This window comes from Pongo pygmaeus, chromosome 2 (assembly GCF_028885625.2).
Source record: "Pongo pygmaeus isolate AG05252 chromosome 2, NHGRI_mPonPyg2-v2.0_pri, whole genome shotgun sequence".
NCBI lineage: Eukaryota > Metazoa > Chordata > Mammalia > Primates > Hominidae > Pongo > Pongo pygmaeus.
The window spans coordinates 103,512,603-103,527,403 of NC_085930.1; the positions used below are offsets into that span (position 1 = coordinate 103,512,603).

Below are 14,801 nucleotides of genomic sequence, written 5' to 3' on the forward strand. Positions count from 1 at the left end.
TGTCACCCAGGCTAGAGTGCAGTGGCACGATCTTGGCTCATTGCAACCTCTGCCTCCTGTGTTCAAGAGATTCTCCTGCCTCAACCTCCGAGTAGCTGGGATTACAGGCGCGCACCATGATGCCCGGCTAATTTTTGTATTTTTAGTAGAGACGGGGTTTCGCCATGTTGGCCAGGCTGGTCTCTAACTCCTGGCCTCAAGCTATCCACCCGCCTTGGCCTCCCAAAGTGCTGGAATTACAGGCGTGAGCCATCATGCCCAGCAGAACGTGCATCTTAATAAATGAAACCTCTAGTTCTATCATCTAATACCAGTGTAGGAGGACCCAAGGAAAGTTACAAACCATCAATATTACTGGTGATTGAGTAATAATTTCCTTGTTTGGACAGTCAAATAAACAAACAGAAAAAACAGCAATATCCTAAAGGAGTTTTGTCTATTTGGGAAGAACATATGCTTACCTTGTTACAAAGCCAATCTTCAAACTTAGGTCTGGGATTGCTATAATGCATTGCAATGTGCTTTCCTTGAATCACCAACTTTTTCTGTAAGAAAAGAAGTAATTAGTTATTCCCATTGTGAGGAACATGTGTCCATTTTCCCAGGGCAGAGCACACTTCGGAAAAATCAGTGCTCTGGAATTAAATGGACAACATACGGGGAGGACCAACCACCGCCACCTATACTCTGCCCATCCAATCCTTCAGATAGGCAGTAAGAGAATGGGATGCGGAGTAAAGGTAAACGGAGTCAGGGAGTGCTGAGAAAGCTGTCAAACACTAAACGCTGACTTGCACCAGGCCGTGTCTCCAGTGGAGACAGAAGTCCTAACATTCAGCATTGACAGGCTGCCTGAGTGTGACAGTCTACTTCAAAAAGCAGAAGACACAATTCTCTCAGTTCTGAGATTGTCTCCTACTTTTGCCCTTAGCATGGTGTCCTTGGGCTTCGCTTCACCTTTTTCCCCAGTCCCCCATCCTTATGCAAAGTAAAAGCCTTTACATTTCTCCTTCCCCCCCCACCTTCTGCTTCAGGATGTGTCCTTTGGGGGGAAAGGGAGGGGAACTCATTTTTAAAGGGAATCTGGTTACAATTCTTTCTCAGGAGGGACTATTCTGAATGCCACCAACTCTAAAACAACTAAATGAGATTTTTTTTTTTTCCTGTCAACTGCAACCACGTCATGTCCTAGGTGACAGATGTGTTTTTCACTAAAATGGATGGTACTCTCTTCAAGGTGAGTAACCAGGAGGCCAATGAAGTTTCTTCAGGGGGGTAGGAAAAGCTCATAAATGCACACACCACCTCATCCTTCAAGTCAACCATGTGACTACAAGGACTTAACTTTAAGAAGTCAAAATTCTGAGCTGAATCAATCTAGCCAAGAGTATACCTAGCACCTACCCCTAAAGAGCCTTCATTTAACAGGAGCATCTTTTCTTTTTCTTGGGGGTGGGGGGATTGAGGGTGGGGGTGGTTTGACACTATCAGAACAGATTTAAGTAGGTGGTTAGATATCCAGATTTTAAAAAGGAGTCTAACCCCTCTAAACATACATACTGTTGAGCAATTTGGTTCTTGCAAATCCTGGAAGATTTAAGACATGCTGTGAATTTTGTCTCTGCGATATCTAAAGGCAAGACTGCATGTCTGGCCAGGAGAGAAAAAGCTGAAGGGTCATCCACTCACTGTGATATATAGAAGCAAAAATAAAAAAGCTGGGAGATATGTCAATAGATCATCCCACTAGCAGGGATGTGTGCTGGGAGACTCCAAACTACCAGTGAGTCCCTAATCCTACTGGCCTTTTATTTCTGGAGTGAATTTGAACTGTAATGTGTTACACAGTAACATAGCTTTGTATACATTAAAATTGTGGAGACTTTTAAATGTCTTACAGGTTTTAGTTTCTTAGGAGTTTTAAACTCCTAGGTTAGTCATTCTGACATGTCCACAATGCTATCATGTCAAGAAAGCAGACTCACATGAACCTTGTATATGTTCTGGATTTACTAGGATGGTATCTATGGTATGAAATGAATGAAGCTCTACTTTTAATAAAATCAGGCTGTGATTTCTGGGTTAGGAAAATGAGAGGCTTAAAAACTTTAACAAATCAGTCAGTCAAAGTGATAGCCTCATTAGTGAGTCTTGTTATAAATGGCAATATTACCAATCAAAGAATGTAACTTTTATTTATGGATTCATGGATGACTCAAATCACAGAATGCTGCAGAAAAGCAAGATAATGAGTCAAGCAAACTTCCCAGAATGCACTTGGTTAAAGGCATTCAATAATGTGCCTTGGAGTTCTTGCAAAAAATGTTATTTAAGTGCCAAGCACTGAACATTATCTTGACAAACTGAAGAACACTTCAGTTAACACTACCTCGAAGAACCATCAATGACTTGCTTTGAACAGACTATAAAAGGCATTCTCAGGGAGATTAGAATGTTAATGCCACTCTAACTAGATTAGACAGCAGCAGGACACCACTCCCAGGCTAATCTCATCAGACTTATTGTTCATAAATTCCACTAAGTCCTTAAATATTCCCTGAAGACCCGTCTGAGCAGTTATGCCTCCAGGAGGCTTTGTGGTCTTCAAGCAGAAATAAGGAATTACTTATAAAAATGCCTGCCACAGACTTTCACTATGTTTTCTTCACTGTCAAATGGAGAGTTTGATATACTAAGCTTACTCTCAATGGACATAATAGGAACATAACAAAGTAGAAAAAAGGGAAACATTAAGTGATTACCAGACAGGTATTCAGTAGTTAACAAAGCCCTGCCAGGTAGGTAGCCATGTTTAAAGGCAGAACAAATTCTACAATGAAGTCCTTGGTACTGTACTTACTCTAGTAACATCAATTTTAATATATACAAAGCTTTTTTTTAAAAAAAAGTCACTCCTTTGGAACAAACCACTCCTTCAACCTTTTTTTTTTAATTGTACAGACTTGTTCCATTTTCATGAATATCTAGACTTGGTGAGTGAAGCAACCTGATTGGCTTCCATCCAGCTGGTAGCATCTTGCAAGTGATAAAACTCCACGAAGGCGAAACCACGGCTTACACCTAGAGACAGCATTCAGATATAGACGGGATACTTGTGTTAGTCAGTTCCTTTATAACAGGTGAATCTCTCTCCCACTGCTTCAACACTGCGTGACAAAGCCAATTGGGAAGCAGCTTTACAAATGTGACTTGACTTGGGGATCTTCTTGATACTTTGCCATGGCAAGGAACAAGCCGCCTGAACTAAATGCCACTCCATTTGATTCCACGCTTAAAGTAACCATGCAACCGACTATAGTCAAAAAAAAAAAAAAAAAAAAAAAGGAGTTTATAAATCATTACTTACCTAAGGAAAAAAAAGTCCCTAAAACAAAGTTTAAAAAAGTTCCTCAGATGCTAACATGGTTTTCAAAGAGTCACATTCCTTAGCCATGGCAAACCTTTCATTCTGAATTCATGTGCTTGAAGACTGGGGGAATCAGGATGTTCTTTAGGGACTGAGGTGGGAATGGGGAAGAGAACGATAATGTCAGGAACTAAGCAAGCTCTCACCTGTTTTCCTCTTCATCAGCCTCACATCCGCAGGCTGAGGGCCTTCGAAGGACTCCATCATTTCTCGAATCTGCACAGGGTTTTACATTATTTAGTTAAAGCTTTTGCCACACACTATTCTACATGGACTAGGAATTACATCAACTGTTTAATTAGCCAGGTTTTTTTTTTGTTTGTTTGTTTTTTTTAGATGGAGTCTCTGTCTCTCACTCACCCTGTTGCCCAGGCTGGAGTGCCGTGGCATGATCTCAGCTCACTGCAACCACCACCTCCTGGGTTCAAGCAATTCTCCTGCCTCAGCCTCCCAAGTAGCTGGGATTATAGGCGTGCACCACCATGCCTGATTTTTTTTTTTTTTTTTTTGAGACAGAGTCTAGCTCTGTCACCCAGGCTGGAGTACAGTGACATGATCTCAGCTCACTGCAACCTCTACCTCCTGGGTTCAAGCGATTCTTCTGCCTCAGCCTCCCAGGTAGCTGGGATTACAGGTGCCCACCACCACACCCAGCTAATTTTTGTATTTTTAGTAGAGATGGGGTTTCACTGTGTTGGCCAGGCTGGTCTTGAACTCCTGGCCTCAAGTGATCTGCCAGCCTCCCAAAGTGCTGGGATTACATGCATGAACCACCATGCCTGGCCTAATTAGCCAAGTTTTTATCTTCTATCACCAAAATGCAATTTTCCTAAAAGGCACAGAAAAGAGAGAACGTTTCTCATAGAAATTAATGCATTATAACAGCACTGAAGGCATTCATTAAATGCTGCATGGGAATTTCCCTCAGGTGTAATTAATTTTTCCTTTTTTTTTTTTTTTTTGAGACAGGGCCTAGCTCTGACACCCAGGCTGAAGTGCACTGGTGTGATCTCAGCTCACTGCAACCTCTGCCTTCCTGGACTCAAGTGATCCTCCCACCTCAGCCTCCTAAGTAGCTGGGACTACAAATGCACACCACCACACCTGGTTAATTTTTGTATTTTTTGTAGAGACAGAGTTTTGCCACATTGCCCAGGCTAGTCTGGAACTCCTGGGCTCAAGCGATCCAGCCACCTTGGCCTCCCAAAGTGCTAAGATTACAGGAGTGAGCCACAATGCCTGGCCACAATTAATTTATGTTATGATACACATCCTTGCTTGTGGTATGATGTCTCAAGCCTCCATCCTTTAGTCTAATCTCCCTGTCCTTTGTTCTACAGGATAGTACAGTGGCTCATGCCTATAATCCTAGCGCTTTGGGAAGATGAGGCAAGATGAGTGCTTGAGGCCAGGAGTTTGAGACCAGCCTGGGGAACACAGTAAGACCCCATCTCTATACAAAAATTTTAAAAATTAGGCCTCACACGGAGGCTCATGCCTGTAATTCCAGCACTTCGGGGGGCCAAGGCAGGTGGATCACAAGGTCAAGAGATGGAGACCATCCTGGCTAACACGGTGAAACCCCGTCTCTACTAACAATACAAAAAATCAGCCAGGCGTGGTGGCACGTGCCTGTAGTCCTAGCTACTTGGGAGGCTGAGGCAAGAGAATCGCTTGAACCTGGGAGGCGGAGGTTGCAGTGAGCCGAGATCGTGCCACTGCACTCCAGCCTGGGCAATAGAGTAAGACCCCGTCTCAAAAAAAATTAAAATAAAATAAAATAAATACCCGAGCATGATGGTATACACCTGTAGTCCTAGTTACCTGGGAGGCTGAGGTGGGAGGACTGTTTAAGCCCAGGAGTTCGAGGTTACAATGGGCTATTGCACCACTGCACTCCAGCCTGGGTGACAAAGTGCAATCCTATCTTTAAAAAAATAAAAAAATAAAAATAACAACTCAGATGAGATTTAAAAGAGGCAGTGGATGTGTCACTGTGCCCTGAAGTACGTCTAATCAAGAATAGCCTTCCTGCTCTTTAAGGCCTACTCTCAAAATAAGGAAAAAAATCAACAGCCAAAAAATGAAGAGCCTGATGATAAACATTTTTATTTTATTTTTTTTTGAGATGGAGTCTCACTCTGTTGCCCAGGCTGGAGAGCAATGGCGTGATCTCGGCTCACTGCAACCTCCACCTCCTGGGTTCAAGCAATTCTGCCTCAGCCTCAAGAGTAGCTGGGTCTACAGGCGCATGCCGCCACACCCAGCTAATTTTTTGTATTTTAGTAGAGAGGGGTTTCACCATGTTGCCCAGGCTGGTCTCCATCTCTTGGGCTCAGGTAATCCACCCACCTTGGCCTCCCAAAGTGCTGGGATTACAGGCCTGAGCCACCACGCCAGGCCAGGTAAACATTTTTAATGGATCATACTTTTCTTACAGTTAAATTAGTGGTAAAAATTTTCAAAGTTCATCACATTCTTAGGCTCCTAATAAATCAAACATTAATTGGGGCTAGAATAAAGTATTCTGGCTGGTAGGCTTGTTCCAATGTCAGACCAACTCCTTTTTCCAAAAGGCCACAAAAATATATACTAGTCTCTTCATCAATAATATCAGGCATGAATACTATCATGAAAAAAAAAACAGGGTGAAATTTGTGGAAACAAGATTCTCACTGGCCTCTACTTTCCATAATTAGGTGCAACGGCTGCAAGACTACATACAGCCAATCCTCATTATCCTCAGATATCACACCTGTGAATTCAACCACTCACTAAAATTTCTAACACTCAAATCAATACTTGTAGCAGTTTCTTTTTTTTTTTTTTTTTTGAGACAGAGTCTTGCTCTGTTACCCAGGCTGGAGTGCAGTGGCACGTTCTCAGCTCACTGCAAGCTCCGCCTCTCGGGTTCATGCCATTCTCCTGCCTCAGCCTCCCAAGTAACTGGGACTACAGGCGCCCGCCACCACAGCTGGCTAATTTTTTTGTAGTTTTAGTAGAGACAGGGTTTCACCGTGTTAGCCAGGATGGTCTCGATCTCCTGACCTTGTGATCCGCCCACCTCGGCCTCCCAAAGTGCTGGGATTACAGGCATGAGCCACCGCACCTGGCCAACCCTCAGTAATATTCTTTTAGGCTTAGCTAGGCTTTTGAAAACTCTAGCCCCTAGCCACAATAGCACTTTGCAACTCATCCCTCTCCTGCCAAAAGGCTCTGACTCCAGCCAAATCAAGCTGATTGCTAGGCCTTATCTAGATTCAGTACCTTTCTATTCCCTGCTCATGTGATACCCCCCTCCACCTGAAGGGCCCATCTACCACACCATTCCCTTAGTTTTCCATGCCTATAATCCTAGCACTTCGGGAGACCCAGGCGGGAGGATTGATTGAAGACAAGAGTTCAAGACCAGTCTAGGCAACAAAGAGAGACCTTGTCTCTACAAAGAAAAAAAAACTGACCAAAAAAAAAAATTAGCTCGGAGTGGTGACACATGTCTGTAATCCCAGCTACTTGAGAGGCTGAGGCTGGTGGATTGCCTGAGCCCAAAAGTTGGAGGCTACCGTGAGCCACAATCACGCCACTGCACTCCAGCCTATGTGACAGAGTAAGGCCCTGTCTCACAAAAATAAAAATAGAAGACTCCTTACCCTCCACTAGTAACAATTTCCCTTAAATAACCTTCAAGAGCTCTTAGGCAGACCTCTTTCAATAGGACCTTTTCCAACATGACCCTCTTTTTTTGAGACAGGGTCTTGCTCTGTTGCTCAGGCTGGAGTGCAGTGGCGTGAACACAACTCATTGTACCCTTGACCTCCTAGGCTCAAGTGATCTTCTTGCCTCAGTCTCCCAAGTAACTGGGACCACAGACAAGCGCTACTAAGCTTGGCTTTTTTTTTTTTTTTTTTTGGAGAGGTGCATCTTACCATATTGTCCAGGTTGGACTCGAACTCCTGGGCTCAAGCACTCTTTCCACCTTGGCCTCCCAAAGTACTGGCATTACAGGCATGAGTTACCATACTCAGCCTCTGACCCCTTTCTATTCTGCATTGTCAACATTATCTGCTGACCTTAGCTACTCATCCATAAGCTTTTTTGAGGCAAGATCCATAGCTCTGTATCACTGTAGCATCTAACATGTACAGTGTAGCAGATGTGCAGTGGATCACAAATAATGGAATGATTACCCACTATTAACTCTAATATCCTGTCTCACATTTGTCACATTCATTACTTCCAGGGTTTAGAAACCCAAAGCTACGGGAATCCAATGCTTATTTTGAGCTTTATCCAAAATTCGACTAAACGTTAGTCAGAATATTACTTTGATTACTCCAAGAAAACAAATACTGGCACAATGCTGTTTTAAAACCTCACATTCATTTTTACCAAGAGCACTGGCTAAGTAACATACTATGTTCAGGTTGGGGACACAGAGGTGACTAGTTCACACAGAGGCCTATTTTCAGAGATCTTGTGGTAGAGATGAGACGTGTGTTGATAGCTACAGTAAAGGTGCTACACAAAAGTCATGAATACAGTGCCTTAGGAAGAGAATAACGAAGAAGCAGCTCTGCCCAATAGCTCAGGCTTTACATACAGGCATCTCCAAGCAGAAAAAGGCACAATAGTAGAGCAATGGACATGTTCAAAGTCCAGGATGTGGGAAGTAGGGTGTGGCCGGAAGGAAGGGTAAGGACCAGAGATGCTGCTGGAAATCAGGCAGTGCCAAGTACATTGAGACTCTAATTGGCCAGTCTGAATGAGCTGTCCTTTTTAACAAGCTTTTCTGAGGTTTCAAATGGGTAGTTCAATTTTCAACAAATAAAAGGGTGGCCAGATTATAAAGAAAATTAGGTATTTACCAATCATCCTCATCTAGTAAGTAACTAATTCAATAAAAATATATTGATTATCTTCTGGGAGCTAATGAAGACAGAAGACCTGCTCCTTGTGGTTAAAGACATTCAGAAAACTCATACATTGAGCTTCAAAGCCTAAATATGGTAATTTACTTCTTTTTGTTTTTGACACAGGGTCTTGTTCTGTAACCCAGGCTGGAGTGCAATGGCGTGATCTTGGCTCATTGCAACCTCCGCCTCCCAGGTTCAAGCAATTCTCCTGTCTCAGCACCTCCCCAAGTAGCTGGGACTACAGGTATGCGCCACCACACCTAGCTAATTCTTTTATTTTTAGTAGAGACAGGGTTTCACCATGTTGGCCAGGCTGGTCTCAAATTCCTGACCTCAAGTGATCCACCTGCCTCGACCTCCCAAAGTGCCTGGGATTACAGGCATGAGCCACCGCGCCTGGCCAATATGGTAACTTACTTCTGAACCTAGTTCAGAGAACTCTTCCCTAAAGACAGAAAAATATTTCACTAGCTGAGATAGATACAGGTTGAGCAACCCTAATCCAAAAATTTGAAATGCTCCAAAATCTGAAATTTTCTGAGCACTGACATGACACAGGTGGAAAATTCCACCCCTGACCTTATTTGAAAGGTCACGGACAAGAGGGCAGTCAAAACTTTTAGTCCAGGCAACATAGTTAGCCTAGCCTGTCTCTACAAAAAATAAATTAGCTGGGTGTGGTGGCATGCACCTGCCAGCTACTGAAGTAAAAAGATCACTTGAGCCCAGGAGTTTGAGGCTGCAGTGAGCTCTAATTGCATTGCTATACTCCAGCCTGGGTGACAATGAGACCCTGTCTGTAAAAAACAGAAACAAAAATATCACACAAAAAAAACCAAAGCACACATTGTTTTGTGTATAAAATTATTTAAAGTGTTGGCTGGGCGCGGTGGCTCACGCCTGTAATCCCAGCACTTTGGGAGGCCGAGGCGGGTGGATCACGGGGTCAGGAGATCAAGACCACAGTGAAACCCCGTCTCTACTAAAAATACAAAAAAAATAGCCAGGCATGGTGGCGGGCACCTGTAGTCCCAGCTACTCAGGAGGCTGAGGCAGGAGAATGGCGTGAACCCGGGAGGCGGAGCTTGCAGTGAGCCGAGATCGCACCACTGCACTCCAGCCTGGGCGACAGAGCAAGACTCCATCTTAAAAAAAAAAAAAAATTATTTAAAGTGTTGTATAAAATTACCTTTGGCATGTATAAGACATATACAAAATATAAATGAATTTCATGTTTAGACTTATGTAAATGCAAATGTTTAAACTTATGTAAATGCAAATATTAAAAAAAAATATCAAAACAGTTCTGGTTCCAAGCATTTTGGATAAGGGCTACTCAACCTCTATTGGCTTAAGATAAAACAATAACATGAGAAAATAATGGTAGAAGCTCAAAGTTCATTGTGTGTACTGACTGCTGGTTATAACTGTCATTTCCCCTTACATCGCTCTCTGTGATGGTGATGGGAAGGCCGCGCAGCATGATGGTCTTGCTCTCCCTCTCGTCACTGATGTCATGCCTATAGTCGTGCTCACCATAGTCACCATCTGAATGGTAGCCATCTTCAGATCGGTCACTGTTCCTTCTTTCACGCTCTCTCTGATTTACAATAAACAAAATCACAATTAACATCACCCTGTACTCTTTGAAACAGATCCTCCACTCCTAGAAATTATCCTTAGCAGGAAGTCTACAGAGATGACATAAGCACTCCATGGTAATGTTCACTGCAATTTTTTTTTTTTTTTTTTTGAGACAGGGGTCTCACTATGTTACCCAGGCTGGTCTGAACTCCTGGCCTCAAGTGACCCTCCTGCTTTGGCCTCCCAAAGTGCTGGGATTATAGGCACACCCAGCCTGCTGTGTTTTCTCTCTCTCTTTTTTTTTTTTTTTTTGAGACAGTTTCGCGCTCTTATTGCCCAGACTGGAGTGCAGTGGTGCGATGATCTCTGCTCACTGCAACCTCTGCCTCCTGGGTTCAAGCAATTCTCCTGCTTCAGCCTCCCAAGTAGTTGGGACTATAGGTGCTTGCCATCACCCCCAGCTAATTTTTTGTATTTTTAGTAGAGACGGGGTTTCACCATGTTAGCCAGGATGGTCTCAATCTTCTGAGCTCATGATCCGCCCGCCTCGGCCTCCTAAAGTGCTGGGATTACAGGCGTGAGCCACCGCGCCTGGCCTTCTGGTTTTTTTTGAGACAGTCTCACTCTGTCGTCCATGCTGGAGTGCAATGACACGATCTCAGCTCACTGCAACCACTGCCTCCCAGGCTCAAGCGATTCTCGTACCTCAGCCTCCTAAGTAGCTGAGGTCGCACCACTGCACTCCAGCCTGGGTGACAAGACTGAAACGCTGTCTCAAAAAAAAAAAAAAAAAGATATATCAAGATGACCAAAACAACAACTTATATTTATTATTTTTCATTATTATTATTATTATTACTATTTTAAAGACAGGGTCTCCCTATGGTGCCCAGGCTGGCCTCTAACTCCTGGGCTCAAGGGATCCTCCTGCCTTGGCCTCCCAAATTGTTGGGATTACAGGCATGAGCCACTGTGCCTGGCCAACAACTTATATTTATCATTCATTTCAAAACACAGAACTAATATGTTATCATAACCCCATTGTTTCATCTTTAAAATGGGAATAACACCTACCTTATCAGGTTGTACTGAGACCTAAATGAATTCATGAAGTCAAGTGCTCAAAAGTACATGGTGAGCCCTATGTAAACCCTGGCCATTATTTCTCTTTTTTTTTTTGAGATGGAGTCTTGCTTTGTCACCCATGCTGGAGAGTACTGATGCAATCTCAGCTCACTGCAACCTCCGCCTCCCAGGTTTCAAATGATTCTCTTACCTCAGCCTCCCAAGTAGCTGGGATTACAGGCGCCCACCACCACACTCAGCTAATTTTTGTATTATTAGTAGAGACGGGTTTCACTATGTTGGCCAGACTGGTCTTGAACTCCTGACCTCAAGTGATCTGGCTGCTTTGGCCTCCCAAAGTGATGGGATTATGGGAAGGGGCCACTGGACCTGGCTGCCTGGCTGTTATTTCTATTACTATAAGGCTCAGGGTGTTTTTGGGGGTTATACAGCCGCTGGTCACTCACCTCTGGACTGTCATAGTCTCGGTAGTCGTCATATCTATCACCCCTCCGATCATCACTAGATCTTTTGTAATCTGAGTCCCTCCGCCTGCTTCGGGATTCTCGCTCATCACGGTCATCCCTGTCTATGATGGAACCGTATCTTCCACTACGCTCTGTTCTACTCACTCTGCCAGGGAAAATAATTTTCATTCTAAAGTCAGTCACATTTTGTACCTTTAAAAGACATAGTTAAAAATACACACGGACCACAGACCAGTTTATAAGATATATCCAAATAGTTTAAAGTGTTAAAATTTATTACCAAATTCCAGTTTACTAAGATAACCACTGGGAAAATACCTACATCCCTAAATGTAATGATAATTCTCAGGAATTTATGCTAAATCTGAAATAAACATTTGGGTTGAATATTTCTAAGAAAGAGTCATGTTGTCCAAGTTTATTTTTGCATTTTGTCAAGCCTAGAGTCTACATATTATCCCTTCATCCCTGATTCAGATCTTAGTGACCAAAAACAGGAAGAAGGCAGTTACTCGAATTTCACCCAATTTTAAAGGGTGAAATTAAGTACATCCCTGGCTCATCTACTCTCAAGGGTATCATGCCTACTAGAAAATGGACCAAAAACCTGGATGAACTAAGTTAGTCTTTTTTTTCCCCATCAGGCAACTTAGTTGTCTGTCAGATACAACTGGATAGTTACCCAAAACTAGCACCCCTTAAGAGAACACTCTTCTTATAACATCTGGTTTATTTCTGGCTAAAGGGCAGCACTGGGCTTCATGGGAAAACCTAATAACAAGAGGCTTAAACCTATTTGACCACAGATAAAATACATCTTTTGTAAATTGTTTACCAGATTCATAAAACTGCTGTGCAATCATAAGGCAAAGGAAAAGTTTATAAGGGCTTCATTTAGAATATACAAATTTAATAAAAAGAATCAAAGGAAATATGGGACTGAGACACCCCAAAGGGGTAAATGTTAATTTAGTAAGCTATTTAGAATCACAGACTGCTGACACAGCATTAAAACACCATGTGACATGAACATTTCCTAAGGCCCCTTGGCCTGTCAATGTGATCTACCACAGGGACTGACCTCAATACTAAAAAGGCAGATGGCTGAATAAGGGTGTGTGTTTAAATCAAATGGTCTTAGAGCGTGTACCCATAGGTGACACAATAGCCAAATGCTCTCATCTTAATTTTCCACTAATTCTTTGGCTCTTTCTTTCTTCATGTAACACACAGTCCCAAGCTTCTCAGCTCTCTAAGTCTGGATCATCTTGCTATTTAGGGAACAATAACAAGAACTGGCATTCATTGATTGCTTACCACAGCCAGGAACTGTGCTAAGTGCCAGACTGTATGATCTCCTGGATTCTGCAAAGGTTGCTGTCCACACAGGAAACCCTCAGTGACCCACTCTACCCTGCCCTTCTTTGCCTAAAATTCTTTCTTATCCTTCAGCTTCCTTCCAGAGAATACTTTCTCCAGGAAGCTTTCCTGGCTGTGAACAAGCATACTTCCTATGTGTTCTAAGAGCACCCTCTACTTTATCACAGCATGTTCACACAGTACTTTAATTCTCTCACTAGACTGTAGTTTGTGACAACAGGATCATAAAGGTGTTCATTAGCAATGCCTGGCACAAAACACTCATATATTAGTTTGATAAACTACCTTAAACAAAGAGTTCAGTCTCCACTGAAATGTTGAGATCAAAGCCACGTACTGTAGTAACTTACCTTTTGTCTGAACCCATTGTCCCACTGAAGATTTAGCACACAGCTCCAAAAGGTTCAAATTTTATTTTTTCTAGGAGACAAGAGAGATTAATTGCTGTAAATCTCAGAGATCACTTAAGTCAGCAGCTCCATAGCTTGGATACTACTGAGGCTGGGATTTCATCAAACCTTCAAATCACTGACAGTGATTATCTAAGGTGGGGAAGTGGTGGGGACAAACTGTTAATGTTAAAATCATGCTAACATTTTGTTAACAATGAGCAAAACCGGAAGATTAAGCATACTTTAAAATATTAGATTCCAGATTTAACAGAATCATAATACAGAGCAAGCAGAAGACTCCTTCCCTGCTCCTACCTTAGAATTACAAAGCAAAAAGGGCAGAGCTACAATCAGCTCCTTGGTTTTGTATCAAAGCAACTCCGTGGGATAGATGACCGTTAAAACATTAATCCAAGTGTCTTCATTAATACAAGGAGCAACATGAAATTCAAACATTTCTGATGAAAAATTTAAAACCTCGTAGAAGCTGGGATACTGAGCTGACTGAAATCTACTACATTAATAACGTATCGCATAAGACAAGAGCAAAGCTAGAAACGACCTAATTCCTAGGTAACAATAACCACCACGTCTTGAGCCAGTTCTTATGACTACAAACCACTGAGTAGTGAACAGCCCGGCCCCCTGCCCCCCGTTGGTAATAAGACATCATACTGCTGGACCGCGTTCGATGAGCGCGAGGTCCGAGAAATCAGATCCAGTAGTCTCTGGAAGCCTAGTCTAGAGCGAATGCTCAACGATTTGTTGAAATTAATAAATGAAAAAGAACCACTGGGGGGAAACAAGTCCCGGGGCATATTCACTGGTGCCGCCCCTTGTCTCCCGGGCCGTGCCGGCACCCACCTCCGTGGGGTCTCGCGGCCGAGATGGCGGCGTCACGGCCTGCTCGACCGACTCCAGCGTCCGGCCTGCCCTCCCCGCACACGCCCCTCCCGCCTCCCAAGAGGTTCCAAACCCGCAGATCGCCGATCACCGAACAGCTTTTCGGAGAGGGCGATTCGGCTGCAGTTGAGTCGGAGGATGGCGGCCAGAGACTGCCAGGGCGCTCCCGAGGAGTGCCTGAGGGACAGGCGACGGCTCCACTGCTCCGTTAGGCTGGAGATTAGGGGACGTGTACCCACAAGGGGCAAAGTCACAGACAGAAAGAAGCAGGCCCGAGGCTGAGCTGGCTGGACACCCTCTGGAAACTGACAGAGCTGGCAACAAGGAAGGGCGCGGCCCTCCAACGCCTGGGGTAATTTAGCCCCTCTAGAGAACCGGCTGGAGCTGATCAGTCGCCTCCGGCAGCTGACAAGGGAGGCTTGGGGGCCAGCCCAAATGGCAAGAACCTACCGTCGTTACAGACAGCCGCCGCACTTACCCCAAGGAGACACCGAAGCAGCAGTAGCGGTTCTGCGCCCCAGAACCTCCAACAAGGTTCGGCGGCTCCACAAAATGGCGCCTCCGCCGACGGCCGTCTCCTACCCACAGTACCTCACGCTTTCCCCTCCCACTGTCACCCGCCTCCTGCTGAGAAGTCCAATCCTCGAAG

General features: G+C 43.9%; 1 protein-coding gene across 3 annotated transcripts in view; it reads right to left on the bottom strand.

Moving 5' to 3' along the window:
- The window catches only part of RBM5 (RNA binding motif protein 5), a 30,412-nt gene extending 15,611 nt beyond the window's left edge, over positions 1 to 14,801 (bottom strand). Inside the window, exons 1-7 of one of the 3 annotated variants that reach the window (XM_054481967.1) lie at positions 14,631 to 14,801; positions 13,208 to 13,277; positions 11,457 to 11,622; positions 9,785 to 9,940; positions 3,574 to 3,643; positions 3,008 to 3,081; positions 462 to 545 (exon numbers count right to left, since the gene is read on the bottom strand). In XM_054481967.1, coding sequence (XP_054337942.1) covers positions 462 to 545; positions 3,008 to 3,081; positions 3,574 to 3,643; positions 9,785 to 9,940; positions 11,457 to 11,622; positions 13,208 to 13,224 — 567 coding nt within the window. In that variant the 5' untranslated portion in view covers positions 13,225 to 13,277; positions 14,631 to 14,801. Of the gene's footprint in view, positions 1 to 461; positions 546 to 3,007; positions 3,082 to 3,573; positions 3,644 to 9,784; positions 9,941 to 11,456; positions 11,623 to 13,207; positions 13,278 to 14,630 lie in introns of those variants that run through there. The other 2 variants (XM_063661102.1, XM_063661103.1) reach the window with 2 other exon arrangements.